We start from the raw sequence: 14,708 nt of genomic DNA, 5'->3' as shown, positions 1-14,708 counted from the left end.
GTTAATAACCACGTAAAGCCTTCAGCTTACCTCCTGGGAGAAGGCACAGCCTGGGTGGAGAAGCACAGGGCATTGTTCCAGGAGAACACTCCCAGCTCTCACGGAGGCAAGAGCAAGTGAGCAGGGCAGACCTGTGCCCCAGCTGGTGTGTGCATGTAACTGCTGGATGGGTTCACCTTGTCCGCTGTACAGACAGAGCTGATTTATCAAGACAGGGAAATTGCAATGAAGAGTTTATTAAATTTTAGACCAATATCCCTTATGAACATCGATGCAAAAATCCTCAATAAAATACTGGCAAACCGAATCCAGCAGCACATCAAAAAGCTTATCCACCATGATCAAGTGGGCTTCATCCCCGGGATGCAAGGCTGGTTCAACATATGCAAATCAATAAACGTAATCCAGCATATAAACAGAACCAACAACAAAAACCACATGATTATCTCAATAGATGCAGAAAAGGCCTTTGACAAAATTCAACAACACTTCATGCTAAAAACTCTCAATAAATTAGGTATTGATGGGACGTATCTCAAAATAATAAGAGCTATCTATGACAAACCCACAGCCAATATCATACTGAATGGGCAAAAACTGGAAGCATTCCCTTTGAAAACTGGCATAAGACAGGGATGCCCTCTCTCACCACTCCTATTCAACATAGTGTTGGAAGTTTTGGCCAGGGCAATCAGGCAGGAGAAGGAAATAAAAGGTATTCAATTAGGAAAAGAGGAAGTGAAATTGTCCCTATTTGCAGATGACATGATTGTATATCTAGAAAACCCCATCATCTCAGCCCAAAATCTCCTTAAGCTGATAAGCAACTTCAGAAAAGTCTCAGGATACAAAATCAATGTGCAAAAATCACAAGCATTCTTATACACCAATAACAGAAAAACAGAGAGCCAAATCGTGAGTGAACTCCCATTCACAATTGCTTCAAAGAGAATAAAATACCTAGGAATCCAACTTACAAGGGATGTGAAGGACCTCTTCAAGGAGAACTACAAATCTCTTTTATTCCTCAGTGAAATAAAAGAGGATACAAACAAATGGAAGAACATTCCATGCTCATGGGTAGGAAGAATCAATATCATGAAAATGGCCATACTGCCCAAGGTAATTTATAGATTCAATGCCATCCCCATCAAGCTACCAATGACTTTCTTCACAGAATTGGAAAAAACTACTTTAAAGTTCATACGGAACCAAAAAAGAGCCCACATTGCCAAGTCAATCCTAAGCCAAAAGAACAAAGCTGGAGGCATCACGCTACCTGACTTCAAACAATACTACAAGGCTACAGTAATCAAAACAGCATGATACTGGTACCAAAACAGAGATATAGACCAATGGAACAGAAAAGAGCCCTCAGAAATAATGCCACATATCTACAACTATCTGATCTTTGACAAACCTGACAAAAACAAGAAATGGGGAAAGGATTCCCTATTTAATAAATGGTGCTGGGAAAACTGGCTAGCCACATGCAGAAAGCCGAAACTGGATCCCTTCCTTACACCTTATATAAAAATTAATTCAAGATGTATTAAAGACTTAAATGTTAGACCTAAAACCATAAAAACCCTAGAAGAAAACCTAGGCAATACCATTCAGGACATAGGCATGGGCAAGGACTTCATGTCTAAAACACCAAAAGCAATGGCAACAAAAGCCAAAATTGACAAATGGGATCTAATTACACTAAAGAGCTTCTGCACAGCAAAAGAAACTACCATCAGAGTGAACAGGCAACCTACAGAATGGGAGAAAATTTTTGCAATCTACTCATCTGACAAAGGGCTAATATCCAGAATCTACAATGAACTCAAACAAATTTACAAGAAAAAAACAAACAACCCCATCAACAAGTGGGCGAAGGATATGAACAGACACTTCTCAAAAGAAGACATTTATGCAGCCAAAAGACACATGAAAATATGTTCATCATCACTGGCCATCAGAGAAATGCAAATCAAAACCACAATGAGATACCATCTCACACCAGTTAGAATGGCAATCATTAAAAAGTCAAGAAACAACAGGTGCTGGAGAGGATGTGGAGAAATAGGAACACTTTTACACTGTTGGTGGGACTATAAACTAGTTCAACCATTGTGGAAGTCAGTGTGGCGATTCCTCAGGGATCTAGAACTAGAAATACCACTTGACCCAGCCATCCCATTACTGGGTATATACCCAAAGGATTATAAATCATGCTGCTATAAAGACACATGCACACGGATGTTTATTGCGGCACTATTCACAATAGCAAAGACTTGGAACCAACCCAAATGTCCAACAATGATAGACTGGATTAAGAAAATGTGGCACATATACACCATGGAATACTATGCAGCCATAAAAAATGATGAGTTCATGTCCTTTGTAGGGACATGGATGAAACTGGAAATCATCATTCTCAGTAAACTATCACAAGGACAAAAAACCAAACACCGCATGTTCTCACTCATAGGTGGGAATTGAACAATGAGAACACATGGACACAGGAAGGGGAACATCACACATGGGGGCCTGTTGTGGGGTGGGGGGAGGGATAGCATTAGGAGATATGTCTAGTGTTAAATGATGAGTTAATGGGTGCAGCACACCAACATGGCACATGTATACATATGTAACAAACCTGCAGGTTGTGCACATGTACCCTAAAACTTAAAGTATAATTGAAAAAAAAAAGAGTTTATTATACATAGAGCTGTTACCGGAAAGGGGTCCCAATCCAGACCCCAAGAGAGGGTTCTTGGATCTCATGCAAGAAATAATACAGGGCAAGTCCATAGAGTAAAGTGAAAGCCTGTTTATTAAGAAAGTAGAAGAATAAAAGAATGGCTACTCCATTGGCAGAGCAGCCCCAAGGGCTGCTGGTTGCCCCTTTTTATGGGGGTGGTTATCCATGCTCCCCTTTTTAGACCATATAAATAGGCAACTTCCTGACATTGCCATGGCATTTGTAAACTGTTATGGCACTGGTGGGAGTGTAACAGTGAGGAAGGCCAGAAGTCATTCTTGTCGCCATCTTGGTTTTGGTAGGATTTAGTTGGCTTCTTTATTGCAGCCTGTTTTATCAGCAAGGTCTTTATGACCTGTGTCCTGTGATAACCTCCTATCTATCCTGTGCTAACCTCCTATCTCATCCTGTGACTTAGAACGCCTTAACCATCAGGGAATGCAGCCCAGTAGGTTTCAGCCTTATTTTTACCCAGCCCCTATTCAAGATGGAGCTGCTCTGGTTCACACATCTCTGATAGAACTGGCTAAATGGGAGACTGGAGTTTTATTATTACTCAAATCAGCCTCCCTGAAAATTTGGAGGCCTGGGTTTTTTGTTTGTTTGTTTGTTTTAATAGTTTAGAATGCAGGGGGCTAGGAAATAGGGATTGCTTATTAGTAGGGTCAGGGATGGAATCAGGGAGACTAAACTGTCCTCTTGCACTGAGTCTGTTCCTGGGTGAAGGCCACAAGACCAGATGAGCCAGTTTTACCAGTCTGGGTGGTACCAGCTGATCCATCAGAATACAGGGTCTGAAAAATACCTCAAACACTAGTCTTAGGATTTACACTAGTAATGTTATCTATGGGAGCAAGTGGGGAGGTAGGAATATCATGGCCTCTGGCTGCATGACACCTCAGCCATAATTTCTAATCCTGTGGCTAAGTTGTTGGTTTTACAAAGGTGGTCTGATCCCCAAGTAAGGAGGTGCTTTGTTTTGGAGAGGGGCTGTTACCATCTTTGTTTGTTAAACTATAAACTAAATTCCTCCCAAAGTTACTTTGGCCTCTGCCCAGGAATGAACAAGGGCAGCTTGAAGGTTAAAGGGAAAATGGAGTCAGGTCAGATCACTTTCACTGCCATAATTTTCTCACTGTTACAGTCTTTGCAAAGGTGGTTTCCTGAGTGGCAATCACAGAACCTGAGGTCCCAGCTCGAGCTTTCCTTCCTATTGTGAAAGACAAGCCTTACGTGTTCATTCCACTGGGAGAGGGGGTCTAGAGGCCCACGTTCCCTCTCAGAGAGAAGTGACCAGGTCTGTCCTAGCGCTATTCAAGGGAGAAAGGAACCACATGGGCAGCAGAGGAGCTCACCCATCTCTGCTACCCCCACAACTTTTCCTGACGTTGTGTGGCCACTATGTTATATGGGATTATTCTACACAATTACTTTTAAAGATGCTGATTCAAAACCCATGACATTTTTGAGGCATTTTCATTTAAGGGCTCTTTGTGGGGTTTTGCCCCATCCCTACCCCAGGGCAGCTGGTCACGTCTTTGCATGCACAGGTCTCTGTTATAGCTGCCCCGCCGCCATTTCACTCTGATCACTTGGTCCCTCCCAGAAGTCGATCTTCTGATCCATTAAACATATAGTTAGGGGCGTACATTAGATAATTACAGCCTATTTGTTGATTTACTCATTTGACAAACATTTTGTACTAAAAAAAAAATTAATGAACATCAAAAGTCAGCATCTCACATTTTCCTCTTGCCTCTATGGCCCGCCATCAGTGATTCTATTGTAGGCCCTTGGAAGTGATATCTACGTGGTCAATGTTAAACTAGGTGATCTCTTCTCTGGCTATTTACAAATTTGTAAGATCAGATTCTCTCTCAGTGGTTCACAAGCCCCAGGGGACAGTGGTGGTTATGGAGACACTTTTGATGGTCAGGATTCGGGAAGGACTACTGGCATCTGGGAAGTAGAAGCCAGGGAGGCGGCTAAACAGGCTACGTGCACAGGACAGCCCCCTGCCACCCCCACAGAGAACTGTCTGTCCAGATGTCAATAGTACTGAAATTGAGAAACATATATAAATATTATACATACATATATATTCATTCATTCATTCATTCATTCATTCATTCATATTTTGCCAAACACTTATTTTGAGCCAGGAGCATTTACTATGTGCTGGGCTTTGCTTCTCCATGCACCTTCCCCAACGGCTGCCCCTGGAAGGCAGGGACTGTGTCTTAGTCACCTCTGCCCTCCTGGTGAGTCTTCGGGATTCTGACACAGCTATTCAGTGGATGTTCATTGAATGAATTGATTGTTTCAGTTTTCACAAGCTGCCAGTCACTGAGAGGAGGCAGATGTGGGGGGTGGGGGCAAATGAGCTCTTCAGTTTCTGCCATGGTAAAATTTTAAATATCATTTAAATGTTTTTATTGTGGTTGGTTTTTTATTTTTTTAGATTCATGGGGTCCATGTGCAGGTGTGTTACATGGCTGTATTGTGTGATGCTGAGGTTTGGGCTTTAACTAAACCCATCACCCAAATAGTGAACATGGCACCCAATAGGTAGTTTTTCAACCTTACCCTCCTCCCTCCCTCCCCTCTTTTGGAATCCCCGGTGTCTACTGTTGCCATCTTTATGGCCATGTGTGCCCAATGCAGTGTTAAATTTGAGATGCCCATGAGACATCACGTGGAGATGGTGGGCAGGGAACTCAGGGACAGGGCTGGACTGGGGACATAAATGTGGAAGTCATCGGCATCTGAAAGGTATTTAAAGCAAGGAAGTCGCTAGGGATTGTGGGCAGAGAGAGAAGAGCTGTTCCAGAGCCCTCCAGAGTCTAAAGGGGAGAGGATGAGGAACTCACAAAAGAGACAGAGAAGAGGTAGCCAGTGAAGCAGAGGAAAGCCTTGAGGAAGCCAGGGAAAGCCGTATCAGAAAGAAGTGAGAGATCCACTGTGCCCAGAGCTGCTGAGAGCAAAGGGGGTGGGGGCCGAGAAGAGAACACTGGACTTAGCAGCATGATGGTCGTGCTGCCCTTGATAGAGGCTTCTTTCGAGGGAAAGCCTCTTTCAGATGCTTAAGAGAGAATGGGAGGGGAGGGACTGGAGACAGCGAGTCTACAGCGGATTTGCGTTTCGATGTCGAATGTGAGTCAGTAGTTGGGGTGGGCTGTGGGGTCGCCATGCTGTGTAGCTATCATGGAATGCTGCTAGGCTCTTGGGAATGATTCTGTAGAGGGAATATTGATGGAGCTGAGAGAGGAAAAACTGCTGGAGCAATACCTGGAGGACTTGAGAGGGGCGGGGACCAGGGCACCTGTAGAGAAGATGGTTCAGGATGGAGCAGGGATGGCTCATCGTAGTAGGAAGAGGGCGCAGTGTGTGGGCACAGACCGGGAGGTGAGAATATGGATGTGCTTGTGGCAGCACTTAGAGGTTCTCTTAAACCTTCAGTCTGCACACTGAAACAGGAAGCTGAGGGTGCAGTTGGGGGAGGAGGTGTAGGTGCTTTGAAGAGAGAGAGGTAGGTAGGAAATCATCATGTAGGATGATGTGGCAGTAAATGGATAATGCTGGAAACTCCATCCCATATCTGATCCCATAGCTGATCACCGCTCCAGCTCCCTGGACATCATTACTTGGCCCCAGTCTCCCTGCCCTGCCCCTGGCCTATTCTCCACAGAGAGGCAGTGATCTTTGTCATGCAGAAATCTCCTCCTGCCCCTTCCCCACTTGCCCCAAATCCTCCAATGGCTTCTCATCCAACTCAGTACAAAGGGGAAAGTTTTCCAAATGGTCTCCCAGGTCCCCCAAGGCCTGACTTCCTGTCCCCTCTGCCTCCCCCAACCTCTGCCAATCTCCCTGGCTCCCTGCACTCCTGCTGCACGCCAGGAGTGCTGCTCCTGCCCTGAGCATTTCTCCTTGGGGTGCCTTCGACCTGGAATGCTCTACCATCGATGTCCTCATGGCTCCCCTCACTTCCTATAGGCCTCTGCTCAAATGCTCTTTATCCATGAACAAGGGCTGCTCTGACCTCCCTACATAAGACAGCTGCCCCACTCCACCACATGCCCGTCTCCTCTTCACTGCTGAGTTTTCCCACCTGGCGCTTAGCACCATGCATTTACTTGTTTATTGTCAGTCTCCCTCACTTAAAGGTGAGAGCCCTGACAACACAGCCTCCGTTTTCTTTATTGCTGTTTTGAGGAATAGCATCTGGAAGAGTATCTGACACATACAGGCCACTGAATAAATATTGGTTGACTGAATGAGAGGAAAGAAGGATCAATGGATGGATGGATGAAAGGAAGGAAGGATAGATGGAAGGAAGGAAGGTATGGATGGAGGGAGGGAAGGAGGAGGGTGAGTAGAAGGAAGGATGAATGGATGGACAAATGGATGGGTGGGTGAGTAGATGAATGGATGGACAAATGGATGGGTGGGTGAGTAGATGAATGGATGAATGGATAGATAGATTATAGTCATTGATTGATGGGTCATTAAGATATGACTACAATGAAGACATTCATTTCTACATGAGCAATTAAACCCCCTCCCAAGGAGGAATTTATAACAACAAATAAAACACAGAAACATATCTTACCCACTAAAAAGTCATTGGATGGATTTGTAGTCTAAACCTAGCAGAATTGGGGACAAATTCTATGCTCCGTGCTGCTCCAGGAGAGAGTAGAATGCCGCAGGAGCCTCTCTTCCCAGTAGAGACCTTGATGTGCACCTGTGTTCTCTTCCCTGCCAGGATCATTCCTATTTTTCTTATCCATCGGCCTGAGAACAATATCCCGTATGCTACAGTGGAGGAGGAGCTGATTGGAGAATTTGTGAAGTATTCCATCAGGGATGGGAAAGAAATAAACTTCTTGAGAAGAGAATCAGAAGCTGGTCAGAAATGTTGCACCTTCCAGCACTGGGTGTACCAGAAAACAAGTGGCTGCCTCCTGGTGACGGACATGCAAGGTGAGGAGAGCAGCTTAGCCCAGGCTCCAGGGATGCTGTGGGCCAGAGATGTTCCTGTGGGTGGAGAGGGAGGGGAGGGAGAGGAAGGATAGGCCTGCTGGGTACCTTGAAACACCTTTACCTGCAGAAGCTGTTACTGATGCCTCCTCAGAAACAAGATTTGATAAAGGAGCCTGAAATAACCAGCCAGGGGGCCATTGCATTTTATTTTTATTTAAAAAAATTCTAGGGGGGGACAGAGTCTCGCTCTGTCACCCAGGCTGGAGGGCAGTGGCACGATCATAGCTTACTGCAGCCTTGAACTCCTGGGCTCAAGTATTCCTCCCGCCTCAGCCTCCAGAGTAGCTGAGACTGCACATGCATTCCACCACACCTGGCTAATTAAAAAAAAATTTTTTTTTTGTAGAGACAGCGTCCTGGATGGTTTCCCAGGCTGGTCTCGAACTACTGGGCTCTAGCGATCCTCCCACACTGGCCTCCAAAAGTGTTGGGATTACAGGCGTGAGCCACTGTGTCTAGAGGTCATTTCATTTTAATAATTCATGCCAATAATGCCTTCCCATTACAACAGGTAACCAGAGATTGGCTTTACTGTTATATCCTCAATAGGCCTAAACTCAGCAATATATTCTCAAATGCAGATCTACCATAAGGTAAATTAAGATGTAGTACTTCATTCTCTATAGGCAAAAGAGTCTTTAGAATGCTTTAGATTTTAAGCTTCTCTGCTGAATGTATAGCATGTTTTCAATGTATACACAATTGTTTAGGAATACCATTTCTTCTATGGAATGGAGATGTCATTGTTAGGGCTCCCCTAAGACAGACCTGAGACAGGTACTCACATACAAATGGCTTATTTGAGAGGGGACCCCAGGAAACGCCAATAGAGGAGTAGGGAAGTGCAACTGGGGAAGGAAAGGCGACTCGTAGAGTATGTTATTATTAGCCAGTGACTGCCGTGGGCACTGGAGCTGACATCTGCAGGGAGCCCTGCAAAGCACACTTCTCAGTGAGGGAGCCGGAGTGTGTATACACCAACTACCAGGATCACCAGCTGGCGGCTGCTCTGGGTGGGGGCATTACCTCCTTTGCACTTGTCACCTGCCCACATGAGCAAGCTAAGCCGGATAAAAAACATGATCAGAGAAAGTTCTTAAGCAGAGAAATGCTGGTGTGGCACTAAGAGGTGGAGGCAGGTGCACAGAAGTGGTTGGGGTGTGGGCAATAGGTAAGGCACAAGCAGCTTCTGCTGCAAGGGGTTTCCTATTTCTGTTTGCTGTTAAGAAAATCTGAACTATATTATTTTCTGCCTACCAAATGTCAGATATTGTCCCAGATGAGGATCTCAAGCTCTAGCTATTACATGGTGTTGAAGAGCAAGACCACCTTGGGGTTCTGTTCCCTGCACTGCCACTTCCAGCCTGGTAGCCTGTGGGCAAATTACCTTTCTCAGTGCTTCAGTAACTTCCACACAGAGTTGTTTTGAGAATTAAATGAGATAGTAAAGCACTTATTGCAGCATTGCCACATAATAAATGGTTCCTATTTCTTTTAACCCATTTTTTTTTATTTGTTTGAGACAGGGTGTCACTCTGTCACCCAGGCTGGAGTGCAGTGGCGCAAACACAGCTCACTGCAGCTTCAACCTCCTGGACTCAAGTGACCCTCCTGCCTCATCCTGCCATGTAGCTGGGACCACAGGAGTATGCCATCACACTTGGCTAATTTTTTCTTTCCTTTTTTTTTTCTGTGTGTGTGTGTGTGTGTGTGTGTGTGTGTGTGTGTGTGTGTGTGTGTGTGTGTGTGTGTGTGTGTGTATGTGTGGAGATGGGGTTTCACTTTGTTACTCAGGCTGGTCTTGAACTCCTGGACTCAGGTGATCTTCCTGCCTTGGCCTCCCAAAGTGCTGGGATTAGAGGTATGAGCCACTGTGCCCCAGCCTTTATTTTGAAATAATTATAGACTCACAAGAATTTGTAAAAATATATGGAGTGATTCCCATGTATGCTTCACCAGCTTCACCTAATGGTGACATCTCACATAACTATAGTACATTATCAAAACCAAGAGATTGACATTGGCAGAATATAATCAACTACACTAGAAACTTGACTTGGATTTCATCAATTTTTGTATCCATTCATTTTTTTCTATTATTTTTACTTAATCTTCATAATAACCCTGCACAGAAGATATTATGATCCCCATTTTACAGAAGAGAAAACTGAGGCCTGGAGACCGTGATTGTCTCTGTCTGCTGTCACTCAGCTAGTAAGTAGAGGGGTCCAAGACTCCAACCCACATTTTCTGACTCTGAATTCCAAGTTCTTTCCACAAATAACAATTTAGCAAATTTGCAAGATATTTACTTCCAGACCTTTCCAAGTCTCTCCTGATGTTAGAGGGCTCTGGTATGTGTACGGTTCTTCCTCCTAAGCCCTTGGAAGGACTCCTTGCAGGCCAGCTGGGAAATGCAACATTACCTCCTTGCAGATGAAGCCAATCTGCAAATTTAAGTCAGACTTCACTCTTTGAAGAGACTTTGCTGCCACACACACACAAAACATATGGTCTTAACAGACAGCTGTTTGTTCTATTTAGACTCTGGCTGTGCAATTGCTGCTGTCGCCCATCTTTTCTCCTTGGGAATTAATTTTGTATTAAATATAGCTCTCGTGCTGAAAAGCAGCACCCACGGCTTCGTGCACAGTTAGTTTCACTTCCAGGTACTAGTAAACAACAGTAATGGAATATCACATCTCTCTGTAAATGATGTGTGTGGTTTAACATGGTGGTGTGGCATTAAGTAATGGTGTTTATTTACTCTCTGTTGATGGACAAAGAATATTTTTACTGTCATTGTCATTGTGGCATGAGATAGCACATCTATTCTCTAAGGAAACTCCACTTTTTATAATTTTACAGAGACACTGGAATTAGAATTAAACTCAAATTCTATCACCACCTTTTTGGACTTTTAAAGTTAACTCTTCCTGGCTGCATTTGCTTATTTAGAAGATTATGCCAGGTCCTGCAGGTTTGTGGGGTAAAAGATGAGCCTGTGATTTGGACCCGAGACCTGCATGCTGGTGAGACTACCACGCCTTCTAACAAGCTGTCACCCAAAAAACTCAAGACCTTGAATTCTGGAGAATGAACTTTTTTTTTTTTATTTTTTTTGTATTTTTAGTAGAGATGGGGTTTCACCATGTTGGCCAGGCTGGTCTGAACTCCTGACCTCAAGCGATCCACCTGCCTGGGCCTCCCAAAGTGCTGGAATTACAGGCATGAGCCACTGTGCCCAGCCAAGTGGAGAATGAACTTCTAATGCTGTTCATTTCCTTTCTTCTGTTAGAAACAACCTGTAGATTACTGTTATCTCCAACTCAGCTTGATAGCTGCACACTAGGACTTAACTTTAGCCTCTAGAGATTCCTAGTAACCTTGACAGAATTGCTGGCAAATCATTAAACTGACAGGGGGAAGTTTTCTTTTAAAAATTATATTCTGTCTTTCTAAACTGTAAGTGACAGCTGGTAATTGTGGGAAACAAGGGAAAGCAATTCTCCAAGTTCAAGGACCTTTTGCCAAATGACTTTTTCAAATTGGACTTCCATACGGCTTACAGCTGTAATTTTAAAATACAATTTTCTATGAAACAAGATGTCCAGAGACAGCGTTTGCAATTTGGTGGGGTTTTTTTTTTTTTTCAAAGCATAGTCCCTGCAATAAAAGCTATGTGAAGCATTTCTACATATGTTTGAGTTATTAGCGGCTTTGAAAGAATGAGATGAATTAGTTACCAACTGCGAAAGAGACTTTTAAAATGGTCACTGGTTCTCCCAAAGTGCCATGTCTAATTTAGCTCACGGGTGCACTGCAGAAAAGCAGGCCTCATGGCTTCTGTCTGCCTAACCAGCCTGAATCCCAACACGTCCTTTGTTTTTGCCATGCTCCCAGTGGATAACGCTGAATCCGAGCATTAACCCTTTAGCTGTCTTTTCCTGGGCCTCAGAAACAGCACTCCACATGGGTGGGGAACCACGGAAGTAGGTGGCCAGCAGATCTGATCCTCATGGCTGGCTTTAGGGGGATGCTGAGTTTTTTTCTTTCCACAGCCCAAACTGGTTTCTAGGCTGCCAGGGCCCTCCATGGGCAAGTCACGTGCTGGAGGTGGGGAATGCCAGTGGTCACAGCCCGGCCCATGGAGCCCAAGAGGCAGGGGCAAGAGCACAGGAGGCAGGACCCAGGCATCTAGCAGGTGCAGACACACTGGTGGGGTGGCACTATGGGCCGTGGGATAAAATGTCATCACTAGATTGCACAGGTAAGGTCCTGGCAGAGGTCCACTGCGTTGGAGCAAGTGCCCATAGCCCTCACCCTAAGGAGACAGGAGTGGAATTGGTATGTGGTCAGAGCATGCAGATTCTGGAAAGGTCAAGAGGGAATCCACACTCTGGGCATCAGGGAAGTGCTTTACTTTCCACTAGACCTGAGAGAAGTTCAGGATGCAGGCTGAGACTGGGGGTAGAATGAGAGAGGGTGGCTCTTTCCACTACAGAAGGGGATGGCAGCTCTTATCCTCCCTCACAGTGGAAAACAGTGGGATAGTCTATTCCCTTTGCCTCCCTGGCTCCCTAGCTACCCTCCCTACCCCTCCTGCTGGAAAGGCACATGCAAAAAAGGGTTCCATATGCTTGCAATGGGTGCCTATTGTTTTTTGCTGAACCAGAGTGGGAAGCTCAGGTAGCTGTTCTACTGTTTTGGTTTTGGTATCCCCCACCTACCCCCACCATGGTTTAGTGGGTAGCAGTTAGGATGAGTCCAAGGACCACGTGTTCCAAATGTCTGCTTTGCCAGGCCATTGGTTCAGTGTCTACATGGAACTCAGGATTGTTTCCCGGGGTCTAACACTGACCACCCAGAAAACCTTCAGTCCTGGATTGAAAAACGATCTTTATGGAAATGAGAAATCATATGTCTGAAGTTTGGCTTTGAACTAAACACATGCCCCTTGAGCCCTGTGTTAGTCCATTTTCACACTGCCGATAAAGACATACCCAAGACTGGGTAATTTACAAAGAAAAAGAGGCTAATGGACTCATAGTCCCACGTGGCTGGGGAGGCCTCACAATCATGGTGGAAGGTGGAAGGCACGTCTTACATGGCAGCAGGCCAGAGACAGAATGAGAGCCAAGGGAAAAGGAGAAGCCCCTTATGAAATCATCAGATCTCCTGAGACTTATTCACTACCATGAGAACAGTATGGGGGAAACTGCCCCCATGATTCATTATCTCCTACTGGGTCCCTCTCACCACACATGGGAATTATGGGAGCTACATTCAAGATGAGATTTGGGTGGGGACATGGCCAAACCATATCAAATCCTCTTGCTATTGGCATTGACTATCCCAGGCCGTGCCTACTCTTCTTTCCATCATGTAAGGGTTTCCACTTTCATTGAAGAACGGGGAGCCAGACCTAAGCCAAAGTCACAGTATTTCTGGGGAGATTGCTTACGGGACAAGCATCAGGCCTCAGATTTTTTCACAGAGTGGCCAGCTCCCTCCTTGTCATGGGGTGGGTGGGCCAGGCAGGCAGAGGACTTCATTTCCAGAGCTGAGAGGGCTTGGGTTGTCTGCTCACATGAGACTTGATTCCCCCTAACTCCCACCTTCCCCATGGTCCCTGCCTAAAGCTGGATGCGTATATGAAAGAGGCCTCGAGTGTTTATGCAGGAAGGAGAAGGAGGATGAGCTGTCATTACCCCTTCCCTGGGGCTAGATGGCCCAACTTCCTGAGGGGCCCTGAGTAACAAACTCCCATCTTTGCTTTCTCTTCCTGTAGGTGTAGGAATGAAGCTAACTGACGTTGGCATAGCAACGCTGGCTAAAGGGTGAGTAGGAAAAAATGGAGTGTGCATCATTTAACACTGGGCTTACAGACACTTTCCAGGCAGACACTGTCAGGCTGAGGTGGGCAAAGTGAACTTCTTGTCCTAACTGTGGATGACGAATGTTCTTGGAATGAATTCATTTCTCTCACTTACATAAAATATTTATGGACTTTGTTCTCACAGGGGAGCACATTTGTTTCTTAACTTTGAAACAAATGAGAACTCTTGCAAACACATTTCAAGATTAATAACCAATAGGAGTACCACGGGGAGAAAATGCTGGCATTACTTGGATGCCTTTTAACTGGGAATATTCCGTTCTTTTACATTTAATATATTCACTATTAAAAGCTTCTTTGAAAAGTTTTTTTTTTTTGCAATTGAATGCAGTGAATTCAATTTGTATATTTTAAATTAATTTTTCTCCAAAAAGTATTTTAGGCAGCTCACAGACCCCCACAATGATAATCATAGGAGGCAATGTCTCTGGCAGAGCTGTGATTAGTTACTTGTTTTTGATGATGGCTTTATTTTTCTAATATAGAGTGGTGCTTTGCTTAGCGTGAGGCACACACAGATGATGCTATGATCACATTTTACTGGGGTGTCTTTTTAACAAGCTGCCCCTTCCCACTTCTTTACTTGACTGCCACTGAGGAGAAAGCCAGCCATTTGTTGTTCTTGGTGAAGATGCAATTCTGTGTTGGAACCACCATCGCCTTTGCCCACTCCTGCTCTTCCTACATACTAAGACCATCTGTAAGGGGGAGGAAAAGAGAGCTCATGACTTTTGGAGGGGATGGCTTCTATTTCAAAATGTAGGTTTTATTAGTATGAGGTATCGTAAGGTCAACAGATCAGGAGATAGTTGCCATTGAAAAGCTAGTTTGTTACTTGCAGCTGCCAAGAGGGGGCACCAGGCCACCAGGGGCCATCTAAGAAGCAGCAGGGCCAGTTGGGAGGCAGAGGAAGTGAGGGGAAAATGCAGGCAAGAATATTATGGTTTATTCGGGAAGGAATAGGTGAGGGAGGATAAACAGTCCTAGGATTGGCTAATTTGACATTTTCCAGCA

General features: G+C 44.8%; 1 protein-coding gene across 5 annotated transcripts in view; it reads left to right on the top strand.

Moving 5' to 3' along the window:
• The window catches only part of ALPK2 (alpha kinase 2), a 146,573-nt gene that overhangs the window by 116,107 nt on the left and 15,758 nt on the right, over positions 1–14,708 (top strand). For 2 of the 5 annotated variants that reach the window (XM_019014169.4, XM_063699252.1), the window contains exons 11-12: positions 7,518–7,735; positions 13,587–13,635. In XM_019014169.4, coding sequence (XP_018869714.3) covers positions 7,518–7,735; positions 13,587–13,635 — 267 coding nt within the window. Of the gene's footprint in view, positions 1–7,517; positions 7,736–9,927; positions 10,010–10,663; positions 11,401–13,586; positions 13,636–14,708 lie in introns of those variants that run through there. The other 3 variants (XM_063699253.1, XM_055368226.2, XM_063699254.1) reach the window with 3 other exon arrangements.

Source organism: Gorilla gorilla, chromosome 17 (assembly GCF_029281585.2).
Source record: "Gorilla gorilla gorilla isolate KB3781 chromosome 17, NHGRI_mGorGor1-v2.1_pri, whole genome shotgun sequence".
NCBI lineage: Eukaryota > Metazoa > Chordata > Mammalia > Primates > Hominidae > Gorilla > Gorilla gorilla.
This window is presented reverse-complemented; position numbering and strand designations above follow the sequence as displayed.